Source organism: Sciurus vulgaris (assembly GCF_902686455.1).
Source record: "Sciurus vulgaris genome assembly, chromosome: X".
NCBI classification, from domain to species: domain Eukaryota; kingdom Metazoa; phylum Chordata; class Mammalia; order Rodentia; family Sciuridae; genus Sciurus; species Sciurus vulgaris.
In genome coordinates this window covers 45,121,955-45,145,125 of record NC_136471.1, presented here as the reverse complement: position 1 = coordinate 45,145,125, position 23,171 = coordinate 45,121,955, and the positions used below count along the sequence as shown (strand labels likewise).

At 33.3% G+C, this 23,171-nt stretch overlaps 1 protein-coding gene and 1 long non-coding RNA gene across 16 annotated transcripts in view; one reads left to right on the top strand and one right to left on the bottom strand.

The window, feature by feature from the left end:
- Positions 1 to 23,171, bottom strand: part of LOC306651963 — a 318,748-nt gene that overhangs the window by 242,783 nt on the left and 52,794 nt on the right. For 12 of the 13 annotated variants that reach the window (XR_013761263.1, XR_013761264.1, XR_013761265.1 and 9 more), the window contains 2 exons: positions 22,811 to 22,861; positions 19,815 to 19,997 (listed from right to left, as the gene is read on the bottom strand). This is a non-coding gene — a long non-coding RNA (uncharacterized lncRNA). The remainder of the gene's footprint in view (positions 1 to 19,814; positions 19,998 to 22,810; positions 22,862 to 23,171) is intronic. The other variant, XR_013761269.1, reaches the window with a different exon arrangement.
- The window catches only part of NRK (Nik related kinase), a 128,996-nt gene that overhangs the window by 96,961 nt on the left and 8,864 nt on the right, over positions 1 to 23,171 (top strand). The window contains exons 17-27 of one of the 3 annotated variants that reach the window (XM_079124950.1): positions 2,287 to 2,384; positions 3,375 to 3,742; positions 4,987 to 5,317; positions 8,091 to 8,274; positions 9,228 to 9,383; positions 11,759 to 11,902; positions 14,330 to 14,488; positions 17,781 to 17,885; positions 19,443 to 19,585; positions 19,860 to 20,009; positions 22,771 to 22,930. In XM_079124950.1, coding sequence (XP_078981076.1) covers positions 2,287 to 2,384; positions 3,375 to 3,742; positions 4,987 to 5,317; positions 8,091 to 8,274; positions 9,228 to 9,383; positions 11,759 to 11,902; positions 14,330 to 14,488; positions 17,781 to 17,885; positions 19,443 to 19,585; positions 19,860 to 20,009; positions 22,771 to 22,930 — 1,998 coding nt within the window. The remainder of the gene's footprint in view (positions 1 to 2,286; positions 2,385 to 3,374; positions 3,743 to 4,986; positions 5,318 to 8,090; positions 8,275 to 9,227; positions 9,384 to 11,758; positions 11,903 to 14,329; positions 14,489 to 17,780; positions 17,886 to 19,442; positions 19,586 to 19,859; positions 20,010 to 22,770; positions 22,931 to 23,171) is intronic. The other 2 variants (XM_079124948.1, XM_079124949.1) reach the window with 2 other exon arrangements.

Sequence of the window (23,171 nt, the reverse complement as noted above, 5' to 3'; positions counted from 1 at the left end):
AAAGTTTAAATGAATTATAGATTTGGGGCATATTATAAACAAAACCAAAGATGTGCCTTGAACCATAAAATCTGGCATTACAAATTTTTAAACAATTCAGGTAAGTTAAGCAAGGGGAAAATGCCTGAACAAGTCCCCAAGTCATCTTTTAAAATGTTGCACACAGATTTTAGTAAAATGTTAATATGCAAAATAATATAGAAAACCAAATGTTCAAAGATCTGAACATAAAAACCGCATTCTTCACTTAAGAGACATATAGCGCCAGAATTCTTTTAAAGGGTGGTGACTTCTTGCACAGAAATACTATGTTCTGATAAGTAACATAAGCCTGAGTGAGGAGTGATTTTAGGTATTTTTTCCAGGGATCTCTTTTTTTCTGGTTCAACTAGGGCTAACTTCACTACTAATGGACAAACAACTGAAAATTTAAGGTCTATTTATGTTGCCTCTTTGAAATAAATGTTGGATTAGGCACCAAAAGAGTCACGAACATTGCTAGGAGGGAGAACAAAATAGCTTCTATGCAGATAATAGCTAATCTTCTTTTCAGTTCTAAAATTGTGTTTTATTATTCTATTTACTTCATAGGCCATTTGAGATTTCCATGAGATTACAGGTTTCATCACGGAGGAAATTACCTTATTACAGGTTTGCCTCAAAATCACAAGACACTTTCCCAAACTTCTTATTTAGTTTACTCCCAAACCAAAAGACTTGAAACAATAGTCTTCCATAGAAAAATAATAAATGGGAAAATTACAACAATGCCAGAATATAAGGATCCATATTTTAGGTTGTGTTTGTTATAATGTTCTCAAAAGACAGCAATGTTTACAAATGTATGCCTTTTAGAGTTGTAGTGGCTACATTTTGGCTATAGACACTAAGACTGTAAATAAAAGAGAGGCAGTGGTGTTTGTCTTTAATTTCTAGCACACAAAAACAATAAGCAGTGACCTAATTGTTCCCTTAGGGAAGCTTTTTTCTGAGAATGCTCACCAAGACCTACTGATTTTGGAGCCTATGAAATATTCTTACTAGATTTTAAACTTAATATCAAAACTAGACTCTAAACATGTATAAATTTGCATTTAAATGGAAATATCCTATGGAGTTGAGCTGTCCAATGTGATAGCAACTAACCACTTGTGGCAATTAAAATGAAAACTGAAAATTAAACTTTAAAAGTTCACTTCTCTTACCCTATGTAAATGTATGATTACGCAAATGGTATGCCTTTACGCCATGTACAAACAGAAACAACATGGATCCCATTTGTTTACAATAAAAATAAATTTTAAAAAAATTCTTGCCTCCTGGTACTCAGCAAGCCACAGCTTTCCTAGCAAAGGGAGGATAAGCATTTCTCACTCTGGGGAAATCCTCTCTAACAATTAGATGACTTAAATTAAAAAATAAATAAATAACTGTCTTAGGAATAGCCAGAAAAAAAAAGTTCACTTCTCAGGCATACTGATCACATTTGAAGTATTCAATATTCATGTGTGACCAGTGGCTACTGTAGTGGACAGTGAAGTTACAGAACATTTCTATCACTGCAGAAAGTTCTACTACACAGTACTCATATAGAAAGTTGCCAGCTTTAGAGAAAGGGTGAAGTTTTGTGTCTTTTCAGTACTTGACTCTTCAACTTTATTGAAATATTTGAAGATATATCTCTGGGTGAAAATTGGAGGGGCTTAAGATTGCAGAGTCAGCTCCTGAGAGTTTTGGCTAATCTATCATCTTCTTATACACTGTTGGTCTCTATTTCTACTAGATGAGTATGTGAGGCCGGTGGTAACCTCAGCCCTTTCTATTCTTGGTACATTCTTCTTTTAAAAATATATCAACCTGGTCACCATTCTTACATAAATAGAGAGAAACCTTATATGTATAGGGATAAATATTTAGAAAGTATACATTAAATATTGAAAACAAAAATGTCATATAGGTCTACAGATGAAGCAATGTTTGAACCTGCTACTACCGCTGAAAATAGAGCTCAGGAGGTTGAAGCATAAGGATCACAAGTTCAAAACCAGTCTCAGCAACATAGCACGTCCCTGTCTCTAAATAAAATATTTTAAAAGGGTTGGGGGATGTGGTTCAGTGGTTAAGTACCCGTAGGGTCAATCCCCAGTACCCAAATAAATAAATAAATCTATCTTAGGATCCTGGCTACAAGAAAAACATGGAATTGAACTCGCACACCAACAAATAAAGAAATGAAGGCAATCAGTATATCACCACTATTACTGACATGTTTTTGGTATTCCTTAGAATCATCTTCTGAGGAGGAGAGTCCTGTGACTGGAAGGAGGTCCCAGTCATCACCACCTTATTCTACTATTGATCAGAAGCTGCTGATTGATGTCCATGTAGGTGTCTATCTTAATATGTTTATATCTATTCTTAATTTCCAATTTGTTTTGATGTACATTTTATCATATTCCCTTAAGGAGGGAAAGGTTAAAGAGTTTAATTTTGTCTTATTTTGAAAATAATTCACTTTACTATGTGAATATCCAGAATGCAAAATTTAGAAGTTAAAAATTAAATGAAAAACCCTTAATTTATCAGACACTATTTCATTTCACTTTTCTTCTGTCACAAAATATTGGAGAGAGAGGAGTAATAAGCAGATATTTGTAGATCTCAAAGGAAAGGGTAGGGATTAGATGTCTAAATGTTGTTTAGTAGCACTCCTTGGGTAATGGAACAACATAAAAAATAAAATACTTAGTAGCAAATAAAGTATTCTCTGATTGCATAAATTAAAAACCTTTAACACTTTTGGAGTAAGCTTACAGATCATTTTATTTTTATAATTTCCCCAACTCTAGCATACACATATCTATACCAAAATTTGCTATATATGACACCTACTACACATAAGAGGTGAATTTATATTTAATTTGCTTTTGAAAAAGTGTTTGAAATAATTTGAGATAACCTAAGACGTGTGAAGTCAAAGCTGGGAAATTAACCTGATTTCAAGATGCATTAATCCCAAAGTCAGGAGATTTTTTAAAAAAGGAAAAATGTATCCATAAAGCAAAAAGTCACCTGTTCTGCTCTCCAGCATCAAAAGTAAATGTCTACTCCTCAGCAGACAAATAGGAGTAATACAAAAAGACAAAGTGAGTAAATCTTGCTGTGTGTGATCTGGAAAGTCCACTAGTAATCACAGTCTGATGTTTGGGTCTTAGCATCTTATTTTCACTAAAATCTTGACTATATCTAGTGAGCGAACATCTTTGTTTCAATTGAGGGAATACATTTTAAACTGTTGTTAGCATGGAAACTTCACAATCTAAAACAAAATGAGAGGCTACTAGAGACTACATTAACCTTTCTTGTGTACACAGGTTCCAGATGGATTTAAAGTAGGAAAAATATCACCCCCTGTGTACTTGACAAATGAATGGGTAGGCTATAATGCACTCTCTGAAATCTTCCGGAATGATTGGTTAACTCCTGCACCTGTCATTCAGCCACCTGAAGAGGATGGTGATTATGTTGAACTCTATGATGCTGGTGCTGATACTGATGGCAATGATGAGGATTCTAACGATGCTTACGAAGACACCTATGAGCACGCCAATGGCAATGATGACTTGGATAACCAGATTGATCAGGCAAATGGTGTCTGTGAAAACCATGATGATGATGACCACAATGATGAGTCTGGTGATGGCATAGATGATAATCAAGATGATGCTCCTAATTGGTCAAGGTTGGTTTTTCTAGATTACTTACACTGTCCAAGTTTTATAACTTCAGAACTATTTGCATCTTTTGTTCACTTTCAAGGTGTATTATCAAAAGGATGAGTTAATTTTATTTACATATTGGTACATGGTTTGATCTTCAGCAATACATTTTAAATAGTTTTCATACAAAATGCTTAATTTCTCATTATTTCCATATTATTTTTATTAACATTCAGTTATTTATTAATTTATAATTCGTATTGTTTGTTTCTGTTAAAATTAATGCCACTGAAACGATGAATCCCACTATTATGTGTGATATAATGTACCAATAAAAAAAAATATGGAAAGATTTAATTCCACTGGATCTTCCTACCCTGTAAAACCAAAATGGGCATGAGAAGTGGGGGAAATGAATTATGCTTCCAGTATTTGCAAACACAGCTATGCATTTCTCAAACAGCTGAGAAGTGCATATATAGTGTCATCTATATAACAAAACTAACATGATCTTTTTTTCTGGTTAATTAGTGGGGATATTACCAAGAGATCTTTTGATTTTTTTTCAATTGAAAAATCTACCAAGAATCCCATTGTCACATAACTTTACTTTTAGAATCACTCCAGACACATATATTTAATGTTGTCCCTTATGCTGAAAAAGAGCATTGCAATATTTTCTTAAGAATGATGATTTTACAAAATAATTAAGTGACTATCTCAGTTCTAGAAGATAGTAGGTTTATATTACTGGAACTTCCTGATGGGAGCAGTTTACCCATGGGATTCTATAGCTAAGCAGACTTTATATTTGTTAAAAAATCAAATAATATGTTTAAATTAATATAAAGTTGATATATTGCAAGAAAAATTATTCAAATATATTCTGGTTGATCCAGATCAGGATTGATTAATCATGTATCTCTGAAGTTTCTAATGCATGAAACACTATATTATTTAAGAAAAACATGTTTATTCTTCTAATCTAACACATGTACCTAATAAAGAATGAAAATTCCTTTTCCTCTACTATCCACATATAGCTAACCCATTGACAGTGGCTATGATGTTAATTCAATATTTAAGATTCACAGGACACAGGCATTTTTACTTTTGTCTGTATCATACAATATCATTAACATAAAGCTAAAACATGCCTGAACATGGTAGATATTTATAAGACAAATTCTAATTTTATTTCAATTGTTCACTCTCAACTGTGTTTTTATTTGGTGGTCGTCTTTCACTAATTTGTCCTTGTTATTAGGACAAGCTATGGCAGAGATGGAAGCTGCAAGCAAGAAGGTGGTGACGGAAGTGATGAAAAAGAAGGAGCCAACAGAGGCGATGGCAACCATAAAGCTAGGAAAAGCCATGGAAGAAGTGCAACCAGTGGGGACAATGCAGCCACTGGAGACCAGGAAGGACATGGAACCAACATAGGTAGTGGAAGAGGTAGCAGGGGTGATGGAAGTAAAGGAGACAGTGGAGCCAATGATGATAATGGAGCATTTGGACTTAGTGGAGAACATTGTTCAGAGACAGATGATCTAGGATTGGAGAGACCTGTATTCCAGGACTTTGAACATCAACAGGAGGTAATGCACCATTTCAAAAAGAGAAATTTCTTTCATTTTGAGGATATTTTCTGAATGTGATACGTGGCATTCCAGATATTCCAAATACAGTTTGATATTCAACCCCAAAGCCTTAAACATTTTTAAATTATAGGTATGTGGGCGTCTTTCCTGCTTCTAAATTGGAGGCTTCTATTTACTTCTGGGGACATATGCCTTTTATTTGTTTGCCCCGTTTATTCAGATCACATATTCAAACATACAGTTAAAACATACAGTTTTTTTCTGGAAAGATTATTTTTATTGTAAAACACATACCACAGAATTTACCATTTTAAATGTACAATTTGGTGGAAGTTAGAGGAGTCACAATATTATTCAATCTTTATCAATATCCAATTCTGTTACATATATATTTTTCTGAACAATTAAATCCCAGTCTCTCTCCCTAGATCCTGGTAATTTGTATTCTACTGTCTCTCTAGCTACCTTATATAATTTGAAACACAATATTAGTTCACTCATCATGGGCTTATTTCACTTAGCATTATATTTTCAGGGTTCTTTTTATAGCATGCATCAGAATTTCATTCCTCTACAAAATAATATTCCACCATATGTATATACCACATAGTGATTGGTTTCTTTCCACTTTCTGGCTATGTTGAATAATCTTCTTTGAAGGTTCGCATAGAAGTATCTCTGAGTATCTGCTTTTCATTCTTTGGGGTTCCATGCCTATAAGTGAAATTGCTTTGTCATATGTAAGTGCATGTTTAAACTTTTAAGGAATTAGTAACACAGAGAATTTTAATTGAAGTAATATCCTGTTTGGTCATTTTATAGTTCAAAATTGTTAATTGAGGGCTGGGGAGATAGCTCAGTCAGTAGAGTGCTTGCCTTGCAAGCACAAAGCCCTGGGTTCGATCCCCAGCACTGCGAAAAAAAAAAGTATATTCTGTATTGAGGCTGGGATATAGCTCAGTTGGTAGGAGTGCTTGCCTTGCCAGCACAAGGCCCTGGGTTCAAATCCCCAGCACCACAAAAAAAAAGGTTAATTGACATTTAAATAGGTTTGAAATACTCTTGTAGCTTCATTGATGCTATGGCAATATGAATTTTCCCAGAGATTTCCTAGATTACATGGTATTTGAACTAATTCTTGGCAAATACACAGCATCTAGACATCTGAAAATTCAAGTGGAACTCCAGAACAAGGAAATGTTTTGGAAATCTACGTTCCTAGCACATTGTCTTACCACACAAACTGGTTTTGAAGGTGCCATGCTGTTTTTCATGAATTATTGTTCCCTGTGAAAGTTCTTCCCTCTGTCTAGAAGATACTAGAGGATACTCTCACCAATTCTTAATTTGGTGAATTAGTCATCCTTTATGATTCACCTCAAATGTCATCTCTGATTTCCCAAGGCAGAATTAGATATACCTACTTCTGTACTTGTAAGCATTTTGCATATAGTTTCATTTTGGTAATTATGACTTAGTAACTTATTTGTTTAGTGATATCTGTCAATATTATGAACTATTAAAAGGAAGGAATTATGTACACTCAATCTTTGGTTAGTTTTGTACTAATTTGTCCAAATTCAAAGTCCAACCTAGGGTCTGGTCTATGATAGGCACATAAAAATTATGGAAGAAATAAATAAAGGAAGAAAAAAAGGAAAAAACGGAGGAAGAAAATTCTCTGAATAGTTTCTAATGGGAAAGCAGTTATCAGTAGAAAAGTACCTATGTCCATTTGTCCATACCTATGTCCATGTGTCTGTATTAATTAAAGATTAAAACAGGATATCCCAACATAAGTTTTATAGTACATCTGGGTGTCTCTAGTTATCTTTAGGAATGTTTTTTAAATATACAGAGTAAATAGGTCTTCCTTTTATTTTAATTTAAAAAGGGCATACTGTTATGACATGGTTTTGTGGCTGTGAAGGTCATAAAAACCAGTCGCCGACAGGGTGGCACAAATCTCTCTGTGCCAAGAATCACTATACACAAAGAGGAGTTCATCAATAAACAGGTTTACTAAAAACAGTTGGTATGTTTTCCCACAGGATGTGAAATGCCACCTAAAATGTCACATTGTGTGGTTTCTATCCTTGAGTGTCTTCTGTTAGTTACTGAAAGCAGGCTAGATTTTCATCAAAATATGTTTATGTCTCTGAATTTGTTTAAGTTAAGACATCATTCACTGTCATTTGAAAATTCTCTGTGTAGGTTTTTCATGCTACTGATTCTCTCAACATACCTTAAAGCAATGGAAAAAGGTGCACCATATTGTGCTTTATATTTTTTTCAAGCAACTATTTCACATAACATAGCTGAATGTACACTTGAGAATCAAACAAATTTTTCTTCAAGGTCTAGTTCCCCTATTTACTAGGTTTACAACATATGAAATATTATCAAACCTCTCTAAACTTTAGTTTTCTTATAAATAAATGGAAGATAAATATACTTATTAGATATAGAGATTCGTGAAGACAAGGAGATAAGATTCCTAGCACAGGACCTGGCATATTTTCACAATTATGAGGTCCTAAATTGTATAGGTGGGAAATTACTTCTCCCTGCATTTCTCCTCTAACATTAATTGTCTCAATAATAGGTTACTTCTCTCTATTTTGATGATATTGTTGAATTTTTGAGTAAGTATGCACTTTACAAGAATGAAGATACTAAAATCTTTGCATTAGCTTTTTTCAAGTAACCCCTAGAATATTTCTCCCAGATAACCTCCAAATAAATTAAATATCTTTTGGTTTCATTTTAGGAGCCAGATGGTAGAAGTGAGTCCTCAAATTCCATTGCCTCAGTTAGTTCACCCTCAGCATTTGATGAAAATGACAATAAGGACATATCAGACTCATCAATACAATTGGATTTTCCTGCAAGCCACTCATCTCCCTCCAAAGGTTCTGGGGGAGCAGCTGCCGATGATTTTGCCAGTGCCATCTGTGAGTGTGTCTACTATGATCTGTCAATTCTGATACCTGTTCATACATTTTGAACCACTTGTTCAAATTTTCATGGAATTAAATAATTCTTATATTCAGTTGACCCAAATTCCTATTGATACATGATTTTTAAAAATCTACATTATGGCATTTGATGTCACATGGATGGAACTGGAGAACATCATGTTAAGTGAAATATACCAGGCTCAGAAAGTCAAGGGTCAAATGATTACACTATTTGGAAGCTAGACCAAAATAACAGGAAAAAAGGAGAGATCCTAAGAAATTAGAGGGAAGATCAGTGGAGTGGAGCAAGGGGATATGTAGGGAAGGAGGAAGGATGGGAAAAGGGAGGAACTGCAGAATGAAATTGACCAAATTAGGCTGTGTAAATATATGAATATACTACAGTGAATTCCATCTTTATGCATGTATATAAAGCACTGATTTAAATAAATAAATAGAAGAAAGGCCAGTAGAGTAGAAAAGGGGAAAAGCAGGAAGGAGGAGGGAGGGAAAGAGGAAGTTCTGGGGACTAAAATACAACAAATTATATTCCATACATGCATGATTGCATCTAAATTAACCACAATATTTTGTATAAGGGACTATTAAAAACTTTTAAAAAATAAAATAAAAATCTGTTCCTCACTGAATCTTTATGGTGCATAAAATGTGAGATTCGGTTGAGAAATTGAGTCCCTTATTGGATTTTTTTGCATTATAATCATAATAACTTAAAATAAATCCATATTTAGCAATGCATTTTAACCATCATTATTTGTCTTGTCTGATGGATTATGAACTACTAAAATGATACCTCCAGTAAAATTGAAATGCAAAAAAAATGAAAATATACTTTTCTAGTTGTTTCTTATTTGTGGAAACATTGATGCACATATGATGTATAGATTAGTAATCTCTTTTACTATCTGTCCCTTAATTCTTAACAGTATATGCTGGATTCGTGGAAGTACCTGAGAAATCACCTAAGCAACCCTCTGAAGTTAATGTTAACCCACTCTATGTCTCTCCTGCATGTAAAAAACCACTAATTCACATGTATGAAAAGGAATTCACTTCTGAGATCTTCTGTGGTTCTTTATGGGGTGAGTTTGAGTCCCAAAACTTGATTTTATTTAAAAGAATCTTTCAAAATCTATGTAGGAAACCTGTGAAAATCATAGATGTAAAACATTTGTTTACTATTTCTGAGTTGTTACCAATCAAATAAAAATGTAACTATTTGCTAAGAATTTTGATGATTGAATTGATGCCTCCTGCTTTTTTAATCTATTTTTTGTAACTTTAATTAATTTAAATAAAACATAAAATTTGACTAGATTATAATAATTTGAAATTTTAAAACTAGTATTCCTAATCTAGAGTAGTGTTCAGCATATAATACTGTGTTAGTCAACTTTTTCTAGCTGCAACCAAAATACTGACAGATTTGAGGGGGTAAAGATTTATTTTGGCTGGTTTTTAGAGGTTTCAGTCCATGACTGACTGGCTTCAAGGCAGAAACACAATGACAGAAAGATGTGGTAGACAAAAGTTTCTCAAATTATAGCAGTCAGGAAGCAGAATGAGAAAAGGGGCAAGGGACAGATATTGTGCCCTCAACAACCTGCTTCCTCCAACCGTGACCCATCTGCCTACAGTTTCTATCACCTCCCAGTAGCATATTCAAATTACTAAACCATCAGATGAGTTAGCCCACTGATGAAGTCAGAGCCTTCATCATTCAGTCACTTCCAACATGTATATTGCTGCCCTGGAGACCAAGCTTTCAATATATGAGCTTTTGAGGGACATTCCAGATACAAACCATAACACAGATAAATAGGTCTTATAAAAAAGATTTTGCAGGATCTTGTTTTCAAACAGTCTTGAGGATTTGTAGGTCTTAACTTCACCTTTACAATCCTTTGTTTCCAGAGAGTTATCATCATATGGGTGGTTCTGAGACTGTATTTTACTTCAACCCAGTTGAATCACAAATAAAGCAGAATTAATGAATGCAAGGAGTATAAAAATCCATAGTAAATGTCAACTTCTGATTTCTGTTTGATAGATTTTACTTAATGTATGATTGCATAAGAGATAGTGCTTTAAATTAAAAATAGAACAGGGTACCAAGCATAATTAGTTGACTTAGAAAAATATTATCCTCAAAGTTAGGCTAATTGAGTGTATCAGATAATAAGAAGGCGTTTAATAGTTCAGTCTGGCAAATACCCAAAAACGAAATAATGTCTACTAATTCATTTTATAACAAGTGATTTATATTTTGAAAAATAAAAGTTGTAGTAAAAATTTACAATATTTCCTCCTCCTTCCTTTACTCCCTTCTGGGAGGAAGATGCAGTTACAAAACTTGCCATTGACTTGAGATTTGGAGAAGGACAGTGTGAGCAAATGAAGGCAGAAACATTTGTCTTTTCTCCTTAAACCCTCAGAGCACAAATATTATATAAATGGAAGACACTGAATTTTTCTCCTGCAAATTACTTGGCCAATTTTCTCCTAGGTCTTGGTTTATGGAGAAAAACTGCCACAATACTTTTGTGTTTTAATATCAGTTCTTCTACTTCAGTCCTCTCATTTGTTCTTTAAACAGTGCTTATATTTGAAAAAATAGGCCCAGTCAAGAAATAAAAGACAGAGAATATAGGAATTTAGATACATGAAGATAAGAATCAATTTTACAGGCATTTAGCAATGTAAAAGTTTTAACATCTGCATAAACACAGTATCATTCGATTTAAAAAATTATCTACATATAATGATTTTAAAAGCATTAGAACCCTTAGTTATAGTTAGGGATAAGAAATGAACTGAATTAAACCCTTTGTATATGAATTAAACCCTATGTATAAGAATGTTTAATGATAATTTTCAAAAGAATTGATTGATTTTAATAAAATTTGGTTAGTGTTAGGGTTAGGGTTAGGGTTAGGGAGGGGGGCAAGAATGGAGGAAGGAAGGACTGTATAGAGGGAAAAGAGGGGTGGGAGGGGTGGGGGGAAGGGAAAAAATAATAGAATGAATCAGTCAACATTACCATATGTAAAGTTATGATTATACAAATGGTATGCCTTTAACCCATGTACAAACAAACAACATGTATCTCATTTGTTTACAATAAAAAAAGACATAATAAAATAAAATAAAATTTGGGATGCTACTAGAGGGTACTAAGATATAGGGAAATTCTGTTTGCAAGGTGGCATACCAAACATGAGCCCGTAGAATTTTGCTTGAAAACATTATCTTCTATCTTTTCATATATTTAAATACATTTTTATGTCTGTTAGTAAAGAGTAAGTATTACACAGTATTTGATTAACATTAACCTAAAAGTGATAAAAGTCACCTTTATATAGATCAGCACACTGGAGTAACAAAAAATGTAATATAAATCCATTTATAAAATATAAAATGATATAATATAGTATGTTTCTTTTTTATGCATAAACAGGAGTCAATTTGCTTCTGGGAACCCGATCTAATCTGTATTTGATGGACAGAAGTGGAAAGGCAGACATTACTAAACTTATAAAGCGACGACCATTTCGCCAGATTCAAGTTGTAGAGCCGCTCAACTTGCTGATTACCATCTCTGGTTTGTTTAAGAACTAAAATTAGCTGAGTAATTATGCAGATTAATTAGACTGCAAACTGGGTTAAAGACTTTCTCAGGTGAAAGTGTTCATAGGAGAATACTTTAAATATAACCTTTAATTGGGACACCAGATTCTTCTACTTGTATTTTCTTCTCTATTTACAATTGAAACTAACTTACTTTGATGGCTGTGCTCCTAATTTATTGATAAGAAAATCCACACTATTTGCTTCATTACAGGTTCTTTTCAGAGTAGCCTCTTACAAGTTCCCAGCTGTACTTCACATCCATTCATGCACACCTGATCACATCAGGATCCAACATATGCCCTTCTTATGATGTATTAGAAACAACAAAGAACAAAGCATTCAAATGATTGAGTATTAAAGAAGTTTGTCCCTAGCATCAACTTATCACAAGACCTAAGATAGGGTTGGTTACAAGAATGGATTCCCTTTTAAAGATCCTACATTTTCCCTACACAATGGCTGAATTTCTTAGTTTTGGTCAAAGCCTGAATCTTTGACTATTAGACAGCAAGTAAATGGGTGTTACAGTGATTAAGATTACTAAACAGGACCTGGTATCAAAAAAGCAATAGTATTAATTCTTACTATAGGTAAAAAATGACAGTTAAAAAGAGGAAATGTTGAAGAAATAGGTTTCATTACAGAATAAGATCATGCTAATCATAGTTATTTATCTGAGTCATATATTTTATAATATAAATATGTGTGTAGAACATATATTAGTATGCAAATTGCCATGTCACACACTGATTATGTGTATTCCTAAATAGGATCAATTTGACTTTAATTTGAATTAGAGGAGAAAACACTTCATAGGTATGCTCAGAACTCATGGTTTTTTAAGTCACTTTTCTCAACATTCATTTATAATTATTTGAGGTACAAAAGCAATATTTAGTATTTTTAAGACTGTCTGGGAACCTTAGAGACTACACATGTAGATAACAGATTTCTTTATCTTTTATCTAGTATTCTCTAACTCAAATATGCCCTTCTTTAATGTTTGATCTTCTTTTAAATGTGTATTATTTTTATTTAGCATAGTACTGAGGTTATAAGTATAGGAAGATACTCAATAGTTTGATTTACTATTTAAGAATAGAATCCTAATACTGCTCTAAAAACTTTACTTAAAACACATTAATCATATAAGTAAGAATTATATTGTTGAGATTAGAAATCTTATAAACCAGGGCTGGGGTTGTGGCTCAATGGTAGAGTGCTTACCAAGCACCTGTAAGGCACTGGGTTTGATCCTCAGCACCACATAAAAATAAATAATATAAAGGTATTGTGTCCATCTACAAGTAAAAATAATAATAAAAAATCTTATAAACCCTAATATGACTAGAAAAAAAATCACTTTCAGGGAGATAAATGCATAATTTTAATGGCCCATGTTTCTTGAATTAATTATAAAAATTTGCTGGAATTTACAATTAGGAAACTAATATTAAAGATATGATTTCACTCAAGTAGAAACTAAAACATTGATCCCATAGAAGTGAAGAGTATAGTAGTGGTTACCAGAGACTGAATTGAATAGGAGGAAAGGGAGAGAGGCTCTGATAGTTATAAATAGATGATGGATATAATCAGATAAGAGAAATAAATTCTGTTGTACTGTGGCACAGCAGAATGAATATAATTATCAATAATGCATTTTATATGTCAAAAGAGTTTGAAGAGAAGAATTAAATGTACTCGCCATTAAAAAATAATATAATTAAGTTGATAGCTATGCTAATTATATCAAGTTGATCACTGCCTGAGGTATGTATAAATCAACATGTCACATTGTACTTCATTAATATGTACAAATATTTTGTATGAATCAAAATTTTTTAAATATTAAAAATCATTTAAAAATAAAAATAAAAAAGATAAACTGTGTTAAAAATAATAAAACTCTTTTATAAGCATGCTAGAATAATAGAATGCAAAGAGATTTATATTAATGGACCCAAATACCTAAACAGTCAATATTCAGACATTCCTATTATACATGCACATTACCAGGGACAACCACTAGGTCTCTGAACCCCAGAGGGATCATGACATTAATAAATCCAAATTTCAAGTGAATGAATGATTTTTTTGCCTGCTTAGTGGCAGTTGTAACCTGTCCCAGAGAAATGTTTTAGATCTCACCTTAGACAGGCTTAGAGGTAGTTAGTAGACACTTTAACTATCTGTTGGAATTGAGACATGAAGATAGATTTAGCTATGATATTTCCAAATCCTGAAGGGGACACTGATACAATGTAATGTGTTAAAAGTTACCTTAATGCAAACATTTGTTTAAAAAGGCAAAATACCTTTATTGTTTTTTATTCTTCTAAGATAGAAAAAAGAGGCTAGATGGAATTGAACTACTATATCTTTTCTTATCCATCAGGCCGTAAGAACAGACTTCGGGTGTATCATTTGACTTGGTTGAGAAACAAGATTTTGAATAATGATCCAGAAAGTAAAAGAAGGCAAGAAGAAATGCTGAAGACAGAGGAAGCTTGCAAAGCTATTGATAAGTTGACTGGTTGTGAACACTTCAGTGTCCGTATGTCCCATTTCATATTTAATATAGCTATTCAAATTTTGCTTTCTTTTATTGGTGAAGTACATAATCATGAAATGCAAAATAGAGAAAGGAACTAATTTGTGAATTTCATTGAGACATCTTTTAGGTCTTTTCTGCTATAATCTTGGCTATTACTGAGAAAATAATGACCAACTGAAATAGTAATTGAAGTTAAATTTGACTTACTTCCTCATCTTTCTTTCCTTCCCATCCAACCTGAATATTCCAGTTAAACTGATTTTTCCTGCCTAAATATAACTTCAACTATATAAATATTCTTGATGTACCTTCAACGGTATGAAGAGACTCATGTGTGTTCTTTCTTTGAAACAGCAATAAAAAAGAATTTCTCTTAATACTGAGCAGGAAATTTTATGATGAGTCAGAAAAAAATCTTCTAAGACATGCTGACTCTTGCTTCCACTGTCAGTATTCACGAGTGTAACCACTGTTTCTATTTGGTTAGAAAATGTTTTCATATCTTCAGGCTCTTCACAACCATCCACTATGAAATGACGTAGCAACTCTAAGGCCTCAGAACCCTGCTTTCAGCTGCAAACAACTGTCAAGTAATATCATCCCATTCTGTTTCATTTCTGAAGCAAATCCCCTCTACTATGATTCCTCTTTATCTTCTTTTTCTCAGCACTGAATACCCCATCAGGTTAACTAGTAGCATAGGTTGGAGATAGCTCAAATCTCATTATATATATATTATAGATAGATAGATAGATAGATAGATAGATAGATAGATAGATAGAGATATATATATACAGATATATATGTATATGTCAACAAAATGTTTCTATTCTGAATTACCAATGTTGCTCTGAGTATAAAGTGACTTTTCCAGGATATGTTTTCAAATGTGTGCACATACGTACATTAAAATTGTACATATGCACAATTAAAAGGGGAAATGAGGACCTAGATAAATAAAGGAATTAATATATACCCTAATTTCTTCTACTTTTTGATATCACTATTTCCCTCCAACCATGTGATATAAATTTGCTTTCCCCAGAGTTAAAAGTTATCCCAAATAGGAGTTTGCATTGCAGAACTACTTCCTATTAATTTTTAAATTTTTATCTCAGTAAGACATGGTTACAAAGGTAGCCATCTAATAAATCAGCGCTCTTAGTGACTGTACTAGTTAAGTCTAATTTTACTGGCTGACCCCATTCCTTTTAACCCTAGCACTCAGAGACCAACAAAAGAAATAATAGTGAAAGGTGTGTCCCATTAACAGGTAGACTGGTAGCAGCTTCATATAGGAAGATAGCAATGAATCATACTTATTAGTATTTTCATAGCCTTCCAAGATTCATAGAACAATACAGTGGCACCAATTATTTCTCCATAAAAATTGATAGGAATTGTTTGCTTAACCAAGAGTATTTGTTGGTGGTTTATTAACCATGCTCCTTTGACCTGCTTAGGAACAACACAAAAGGAAATGAAAAAGAAAGCTAGACACAAAAAAGAAGAAAGAGAGAGAGAAAAGTAATCAATATCCAGACTGTTTTAGTAAATTTTATTGTCACTGTAACCAAAAGACCTGAAAAGAACAACATAGAGGAGGAAAAGTGTGTTTTGGTTCACAGTTTCAAAGGTTCTGTCAATTGAGCATACTCTATTTCTCTGGGCATAAGGTGAGGCAGAACATCATGGAAGAAGAGCATGGCAGAGGAAAAAGCACCTCAGGAGAATACAACCAGGAGAGAGAGAGAAAGAGAGAGAGAGAATCTGCTCATAAGGGAGAAATATACACCCACAAAGGCATGCCCCCAGTGACCTACCTACTTCAACCAATAACCTACCTGCCAAACTTGCTACCCAGTGAATCCATTCAAGTGAATTAATCCACTGATTAAGTCACAACTCATAATCTAATCACTTTGTCTCTAAATGTTCTTGCATTGTTTTATACATGAGGTTTTGGAGAACACCCATATCCAAAACATAATACCAGCCAAGGAAGAGGGGTTTAATGTAGAATATAAACCTATCAGGAAAAAAAAAAACATATTTCATGGGAATCAGAAGGGCTGAGAGCAAGCATATACATTCATATACTTTTTATAGTCCTCTTGAAATAATTTATATACTATGAAATGTATCAATTTAAGGTGCACATTAATTGTTCATTCCTCTTTACACTTCAATAGTGTTGCTTTCTATAGATACATCACCTTTTGTCCTTTTGTTTATCCATTCATCATTTGATCTAGTTTCATTATATAGTGATATCAAGTTTTCCTAGCACTATTCATTAAAAAAATGCTATCTTTTCTTCAGTGTATTTTTTGGCACTTTGTCAAGGATCAGATGAATGTATTTATGTGGATTTTTCTCTGTGTCTTCTATTCTACTCCATTGGTTTTCTTGTTTGCTTTTACATCAATACCATGCTGTTTTTGTTACTATAGCTCTGTAGTATAATCAGGTATTGTGAAACCCATAGCATCACTCATTGCTCAGGATAGCTTTGACTATTCCGGATCTTTTATTCTTCCATATGAATTTTAGGACTTTTTCTTCTATTTCTGTGAGAAATGTCATGGCATTTTAGATGGGAATTGCATTGAATCTATAGATTGCTTTTGGTAGCATGGAAATTTTGACAAAATTAATTCTACCCATTCAAGAACATGTGAAGTCTTTCTGTCTTCCAAGGTCTTCTTCGATTTCTTTTTGTGGTATTCTATAATTTTCATTGTAGTGGACTTTCACCTACTTGTTTTGATTGTGTTCCAAGTATATTTAAGCTACTGTGACTGAAATTGTTTGAAATCATAAAATGTGTATCCTCCAACTTTGATTTTAAAGATTGTTTTAGTTATTCAGAACCTCTTGCAATTTCGTGTGAAAATTAATCATTTTTACAAAAAAGGCCACTGGAATTTTAGCAATTTCATTGAATCTGCAGATATTATGTTGGATAGTGTTGCTTTCTTGACAAAATTGTCTACCCTGAACATGGAAAGTCTTTCCACTTATTTAGGCCTTTAATTTTGTTTTCATCAGTGTTCTTTAGTTTTAAGTGGACAATTTAGAATTCTCTTGAAGGCTAATGCAGACACTCCTTAAAGCACATATTAATCTAATTACATTAGGGGGCATCAAATTGTAACCAAGTAGATTTTCTAAAATTATACAGTTTATGCTCTTACAAAGTGGTTGTGACATTTGCAATAACAAATAAAACCACCGGAATATCCTTGTTAATTCTGTGGCATTGTTATTTCTTTTTATTTTATTGTTGTAGTCCAACATGAAGAAACAACATACATTGCAATTGCTTTGAAATCATCAATTCATCTTTATGCATGGGCACCAAAGTCCTTTGACGAAAGCACTGCTATTAAAGTAAGTGATCTCTTTTTCCTTTGAATCATGAAATTGTTCTTTTGAGAAGAAATTGTTAAAAATATTTTTGAATACTTAGATGGAAATATATACTACTCTTTTATAGTTGGAATGTATCATATCAATAATTATCACTTAATCCTTTCATAGATAATCCACAGGCACCACACAGCAAGGGAGAATGTGAGGGAACTCCCTTACCCCTCTCTTCACAGGACATCCCCACCAGCTTCTCATTCCCAATTCCTGTAGTCACCATAAAGACATCTGCTTCTAGATGCCCAAACATAGGCTTTGGGTGCCACCCCAAATGACTTTAATCTCAGAAAATCCCTGTTTTGTCATTAGTAGGGGGAAAGTAGAGGGAAGGTAAAGAATTGTGTGAAGATAGCAGAGAGAGGGACACCATTAAGAAAAGGAAGGAGGGAAGAGAAAACCTTTGTTCCGTTTCCATATTTAGAATAGTTGGGGTTATGTAGAAAATGGGTGGGTCTACTTTCCTTCCAAACTGGAACTCTAAATACATTTCTCTCTAGAACTATTGTGAGGTATAGCAGTGTTTAGGTTTACTCATTTTTCCACTTTTATTATGGTTTAACTGAACTTTTATGGATGAACCATGGAAGGGAAACATTTAGTGTCCCAAACAAGCTGCTGTTTATCACATCACATAAACCAAGGACTGTAAGTAACTTAATTACAATGCTCTAGAATTCCACTTAAATAAGATTATTTTGTATATACTCCATTACAATGAAGGCTGATTAATGAAATGACAGTGTTCTATCAAATATAACCTGGATGTGCATCAGAATCACCTGGAGAATTTGTTAGACATTTAGATCTCAGACTCAACCCCAGGCTGAATTTGTAGGTCTGGAGTAGGGCCTGTAAATCTATATTTTTAGCAAATGTTCCAGTTACTACTGAACTAGTTGGTCCATAGATGGATTTTTACAAAGCACTGATAGAGACTCATCCTTCTCAATCTCAGCAAGGTATTCAAATAATACTTTTATATCTTAGAATAGGATCTGTTTACATGGTCTATTTTGTAGACCTAACATCATATGTATATGATAAAGATGGGCTGATTCTTACAACAGCTCCTTAAGAACTATCTGCACTATAATTGTTTTTTAAATAAATAGCACAGTCTACTATGTAGACAACCTGAATGTGTCCTTACAAATCACATCCCTGATCTGATCTTCCTAAATTGGGCTTTGGCCCTACTGTCAGTATTTGGATATGGGTTTGTTCCTGGGTGTCTGCTGATTGGTCAGAGCTACCTGGTATGGACTGGAAAACAAAGAGATAAGTATCAATAATCTGTCTAGCCTGATACACAGTTCCTGTCCAAGTCCTCACTCCAGTTCTTGAATTCCACTCATGACTACAATATGGTGAACCCTGCAATGCTCAGCCCTCCATGGTGACCTGATCATGGCAATGAATCCTGTTTGGCCTTTTCTTTCCTTGTATTAGAAACTATAGGAGCCTAGGTTGCACCCAATCTATGGTAGGTTAACATGTCTGGCCTTTTTCATTCCTTACCAAGTATGCATTGATCAATCAGCAGACTCCGAAGGAGACTACATGTCCTATGAAGCCTATATACGAATACTGGCAAAAATACAGGCAGCTGATCCAGCAAACCGATTTAAGAGACCAGATGAGCTCCTTCATTTGCTGAAGCTCAAGGCAAGGAATTTAAAGACATCAAACAGTTCAGGGGCATATAAGGCTCTTAGACAATCATTAACAATTTGATATTTGAAGGGAAACAATATTTAGAACCCTAACTATATTTGTCTTTGTTGTAGTAACAGATGCAAGAAAAGTTCAAATACATAGGTCTTTAAATACAATATGCCATTTTGAAAATCTGTCTGGCTCTTATAAACCTAGAAAAGAATGGGGAAATTTTTACCTTAGTCCGAATGCCTTTTGGCCATATTTGGTTTTATATTTGCAGGTATTTCCAACACTTGGTCATAAGCCAGTGACAGTTGACCTGGCTATTGGTGCTGAGAAAACACTAAAGATTTTCTTCAGCTCAGCAGATGGATATCACATCATTGATGCAGAATCTGAAGTTATGTCTGATGTCACCCTGCCAAATAACGTAAGATACTACTCTCGGATCCCTAGAAATTATTATATAACACTGAATTTTTTCCAATTACCAAAACTCTCAAAGGCTTAAAATGTGAATCACACTACCTATACTTGAATGGAAAACTAAAATGTAAGTATTGATTTCCAGAAAGTGTCACACAAACAAAAATCACCGATAGCTTCTGAATCCAAACAGCTGACTCTATTCTGCAGCTGTATTTTGTTTGTCTATCACATTGCTTATTTTTCAATGAGTAAAGTTTACAACTAAAATCTATACTTCTGTTGATAAACTGGAATACCTGGAAACCTCAGTCCCACATTGCTACCTGGCCAATTGGAACTGATTCATGTTTGCCCCATTTTAGATAGGATATATGCTCAACAACATCTATCCATCTATCTTTCTATATTTATAATAATTGGCCCTAAGAGGTATTTGAGTTTGAAGACCTTGTCTTAGTCCTTCTGTACCCCACAGTACATTAACATATTTTTAAATGCAATGAAAGTATACAGAATTATTATGTGTATCCTCTTTTATTGCATTACTTTAACTGTGGTATGTAGTAAATTATCATAAAATTTTGTTTTATTGTACCAATTACAGTTGTAATTTCTGATCAAAGGGTTCAGCATGAAAAAAGCAAATACACCTCAACTCTTAACACTTAAGTAGTGAAAATATTGTGCAGCATCTAAAATATGGATAGTTTTAAAAATATACTCACATAATTTATATAAAAAAATTAAGCATGATATTATACCCCTACATATATACCATATAAAACATAATTCTTTGTCTAAAATTTGATGGTGGCAATGCTGATTTTCCTATTGAAAATTACATTTGAAAGGAAAGCCTGTATCAACAATTCTCTGCATTAACTGCTTTTTTAATCCCTAATTTATAGACAATTAAATTTGTAACCGTTAAGCATTGTGTAAAAATTCCTGGAAAAAAAAATATATGCACTATTAAATTAGTATAGACGTGGTATTTTGAATAGCTTTCAGAATCATCTCATACCTCTGTAATAAATTACATGGATCAATTGTCAGAACATTAGTGGAGACTTTTTAAAAGGCTTTTAGTTTTATTAATAATCATTAGCTGATCACCAAGGGTTATTTATGATTATATGCAAATTACCCTGTTTATAATGTAAAAAATACTGAACCAACCTCAGCCAAAACCACTTAGATATGACATCAGAATAATTCTGATATGAATATTATATTGCTCTTTTATATATCATGAATATTATATTACTCTTCCATAGCTTCCTGCATCTTAGTTTTGACATTGTGTCCAAGAGCATTTATTTAGAATCCAGGGCAATATTGAGCACTGCAGCATTAATACAAGTTTATACTTATTTGAAAAGTTATTGAAGAAGTTTAGACCCAGTGTTTCACCAGACTAATAAACAAGGAAAATGATTTCTTTTTTAAGAAATTCATTAATTACTGTGGAAGCTACAATGAGATACAATGCATTTTTAAAAGTCATTTTCTGACCTAATTAGGATACCTTATGTATATTCAAAAATATTTTTAGCCAAATGCCCTAGTGCCTTGACCCATTAAAAGAAAAATGACTCTAATGGATATGAGGGGTGTCTTCTGAAACAGAATGTACTAAAAATAATAATTTTGCAAGAGTGCTATATTACAAAAGTTGTAATGCTACAAGGGAGCCACATGTGCTAAAGAATATCTGGTTACTTCAGAAATCATCTGAGAAGAAAGATAATAACCTCAGAGGCTGTCTGGATTTGCAGCAGTCCAGTTTTATTGTGTGCAGATTTTATTGAGACAACCTTCTTTCTTGCAATTTCTTTTATTCTCTTCCTTCATCTCTTTTCTGATTCAATTGCTCATGCAAGTGCCCAGGGAACGCATTAAAATTGCTTTTCGCCTCTGGATCCCCATTTTAGTTTTAAGGATTGTTGTTGCTGAGACATGGCCTCAAGCCCTTGGCCTGAGTACGCTGGGTTTGGCAAGTATAGTTTTTGATCTTTTTTTCTTTTACCTTCTAATTTGGAGAAACAATAGAAGAACACAATTGTTTATTTATCAGGGAAGTACTGTTACTGTGACAATATCTGTAGTTAAAGCAAATTTTGTCACATATTTTATGCATCCTAAAATTTGGAAGTACTTAGATATTTCTTAGTATTTCCTCTTATGTTACCTAATACATCTCTGAATTTGTGAATTCAATAGATTTGAAGATTGTGTAAATTGGATAAGAAATCCTACATTTTTTTGCAAAGGGGTATGACTATTATATTTCAAGCTGTGAAGAATATAAAGTTGCCCTTTGTAAGCGTATTAAGCTCAAGCAATTTTTAGGTTTATCTTCTATTTTTGATTTTAATGAATTTTACTAACAACCAAGGATTGTGGATTTATTACTTGGATGATACATTCATTATCAAATTATTCATTAATTTCTGAAGTGAAACAAATCCAAGTCTCTTGTCTAATGTTTCTTCTATAATTATACCTTATACTTTGTGCAATTTAAAGCAATTTCTGTGTTTGGAAATATATCTCTTCCTTTTTCAAACCATTCTTTCTCCTAAATAAAAAGGAGAATATTAAAGTGTGATCACTCTATGACATAAGGAAAGCAGCTCTTTTGTTACCTTCTTCCCTATACTTTGAATCGCTTTGGTCTTTATTGCTCAGCCAAGCTGCTTCAATTAAAATAGTAGTGATAAAATGTTGGACCTATAAATTTTTATGGAACATAATTCCAGCCCCTGGAAATCATTATACCACAGAATATCATCATTTTACCTGATTGCTTGGGAATTGGCATGATGCTCACCTTCAACGCTGAAGCTCTTTCTGTGGAAGCAAATGAACAACTCTTCAAGAAGATCCTTGAAGTGTGGAAAGACATACCATCTTCTGTTGGTATGTATACAATTTATTATCCTTTCATATGATCCCAGAGAAGCTTTGCAAGGATAAACATGTGTCCCAAGAGAAGGTTTCCTGAATTATTATATTTTATCAAAGTACAGTGGTAATTTGGAATCCTGCACACTTATTCTCTTAGTAAAGTGAAGCAATTGTGTGGAATAAACTTATCACATTCATGAAGAATACCACAAAGAGACTGATTTGGGTCTTCTAAGTGGTTCATTTGAAATGG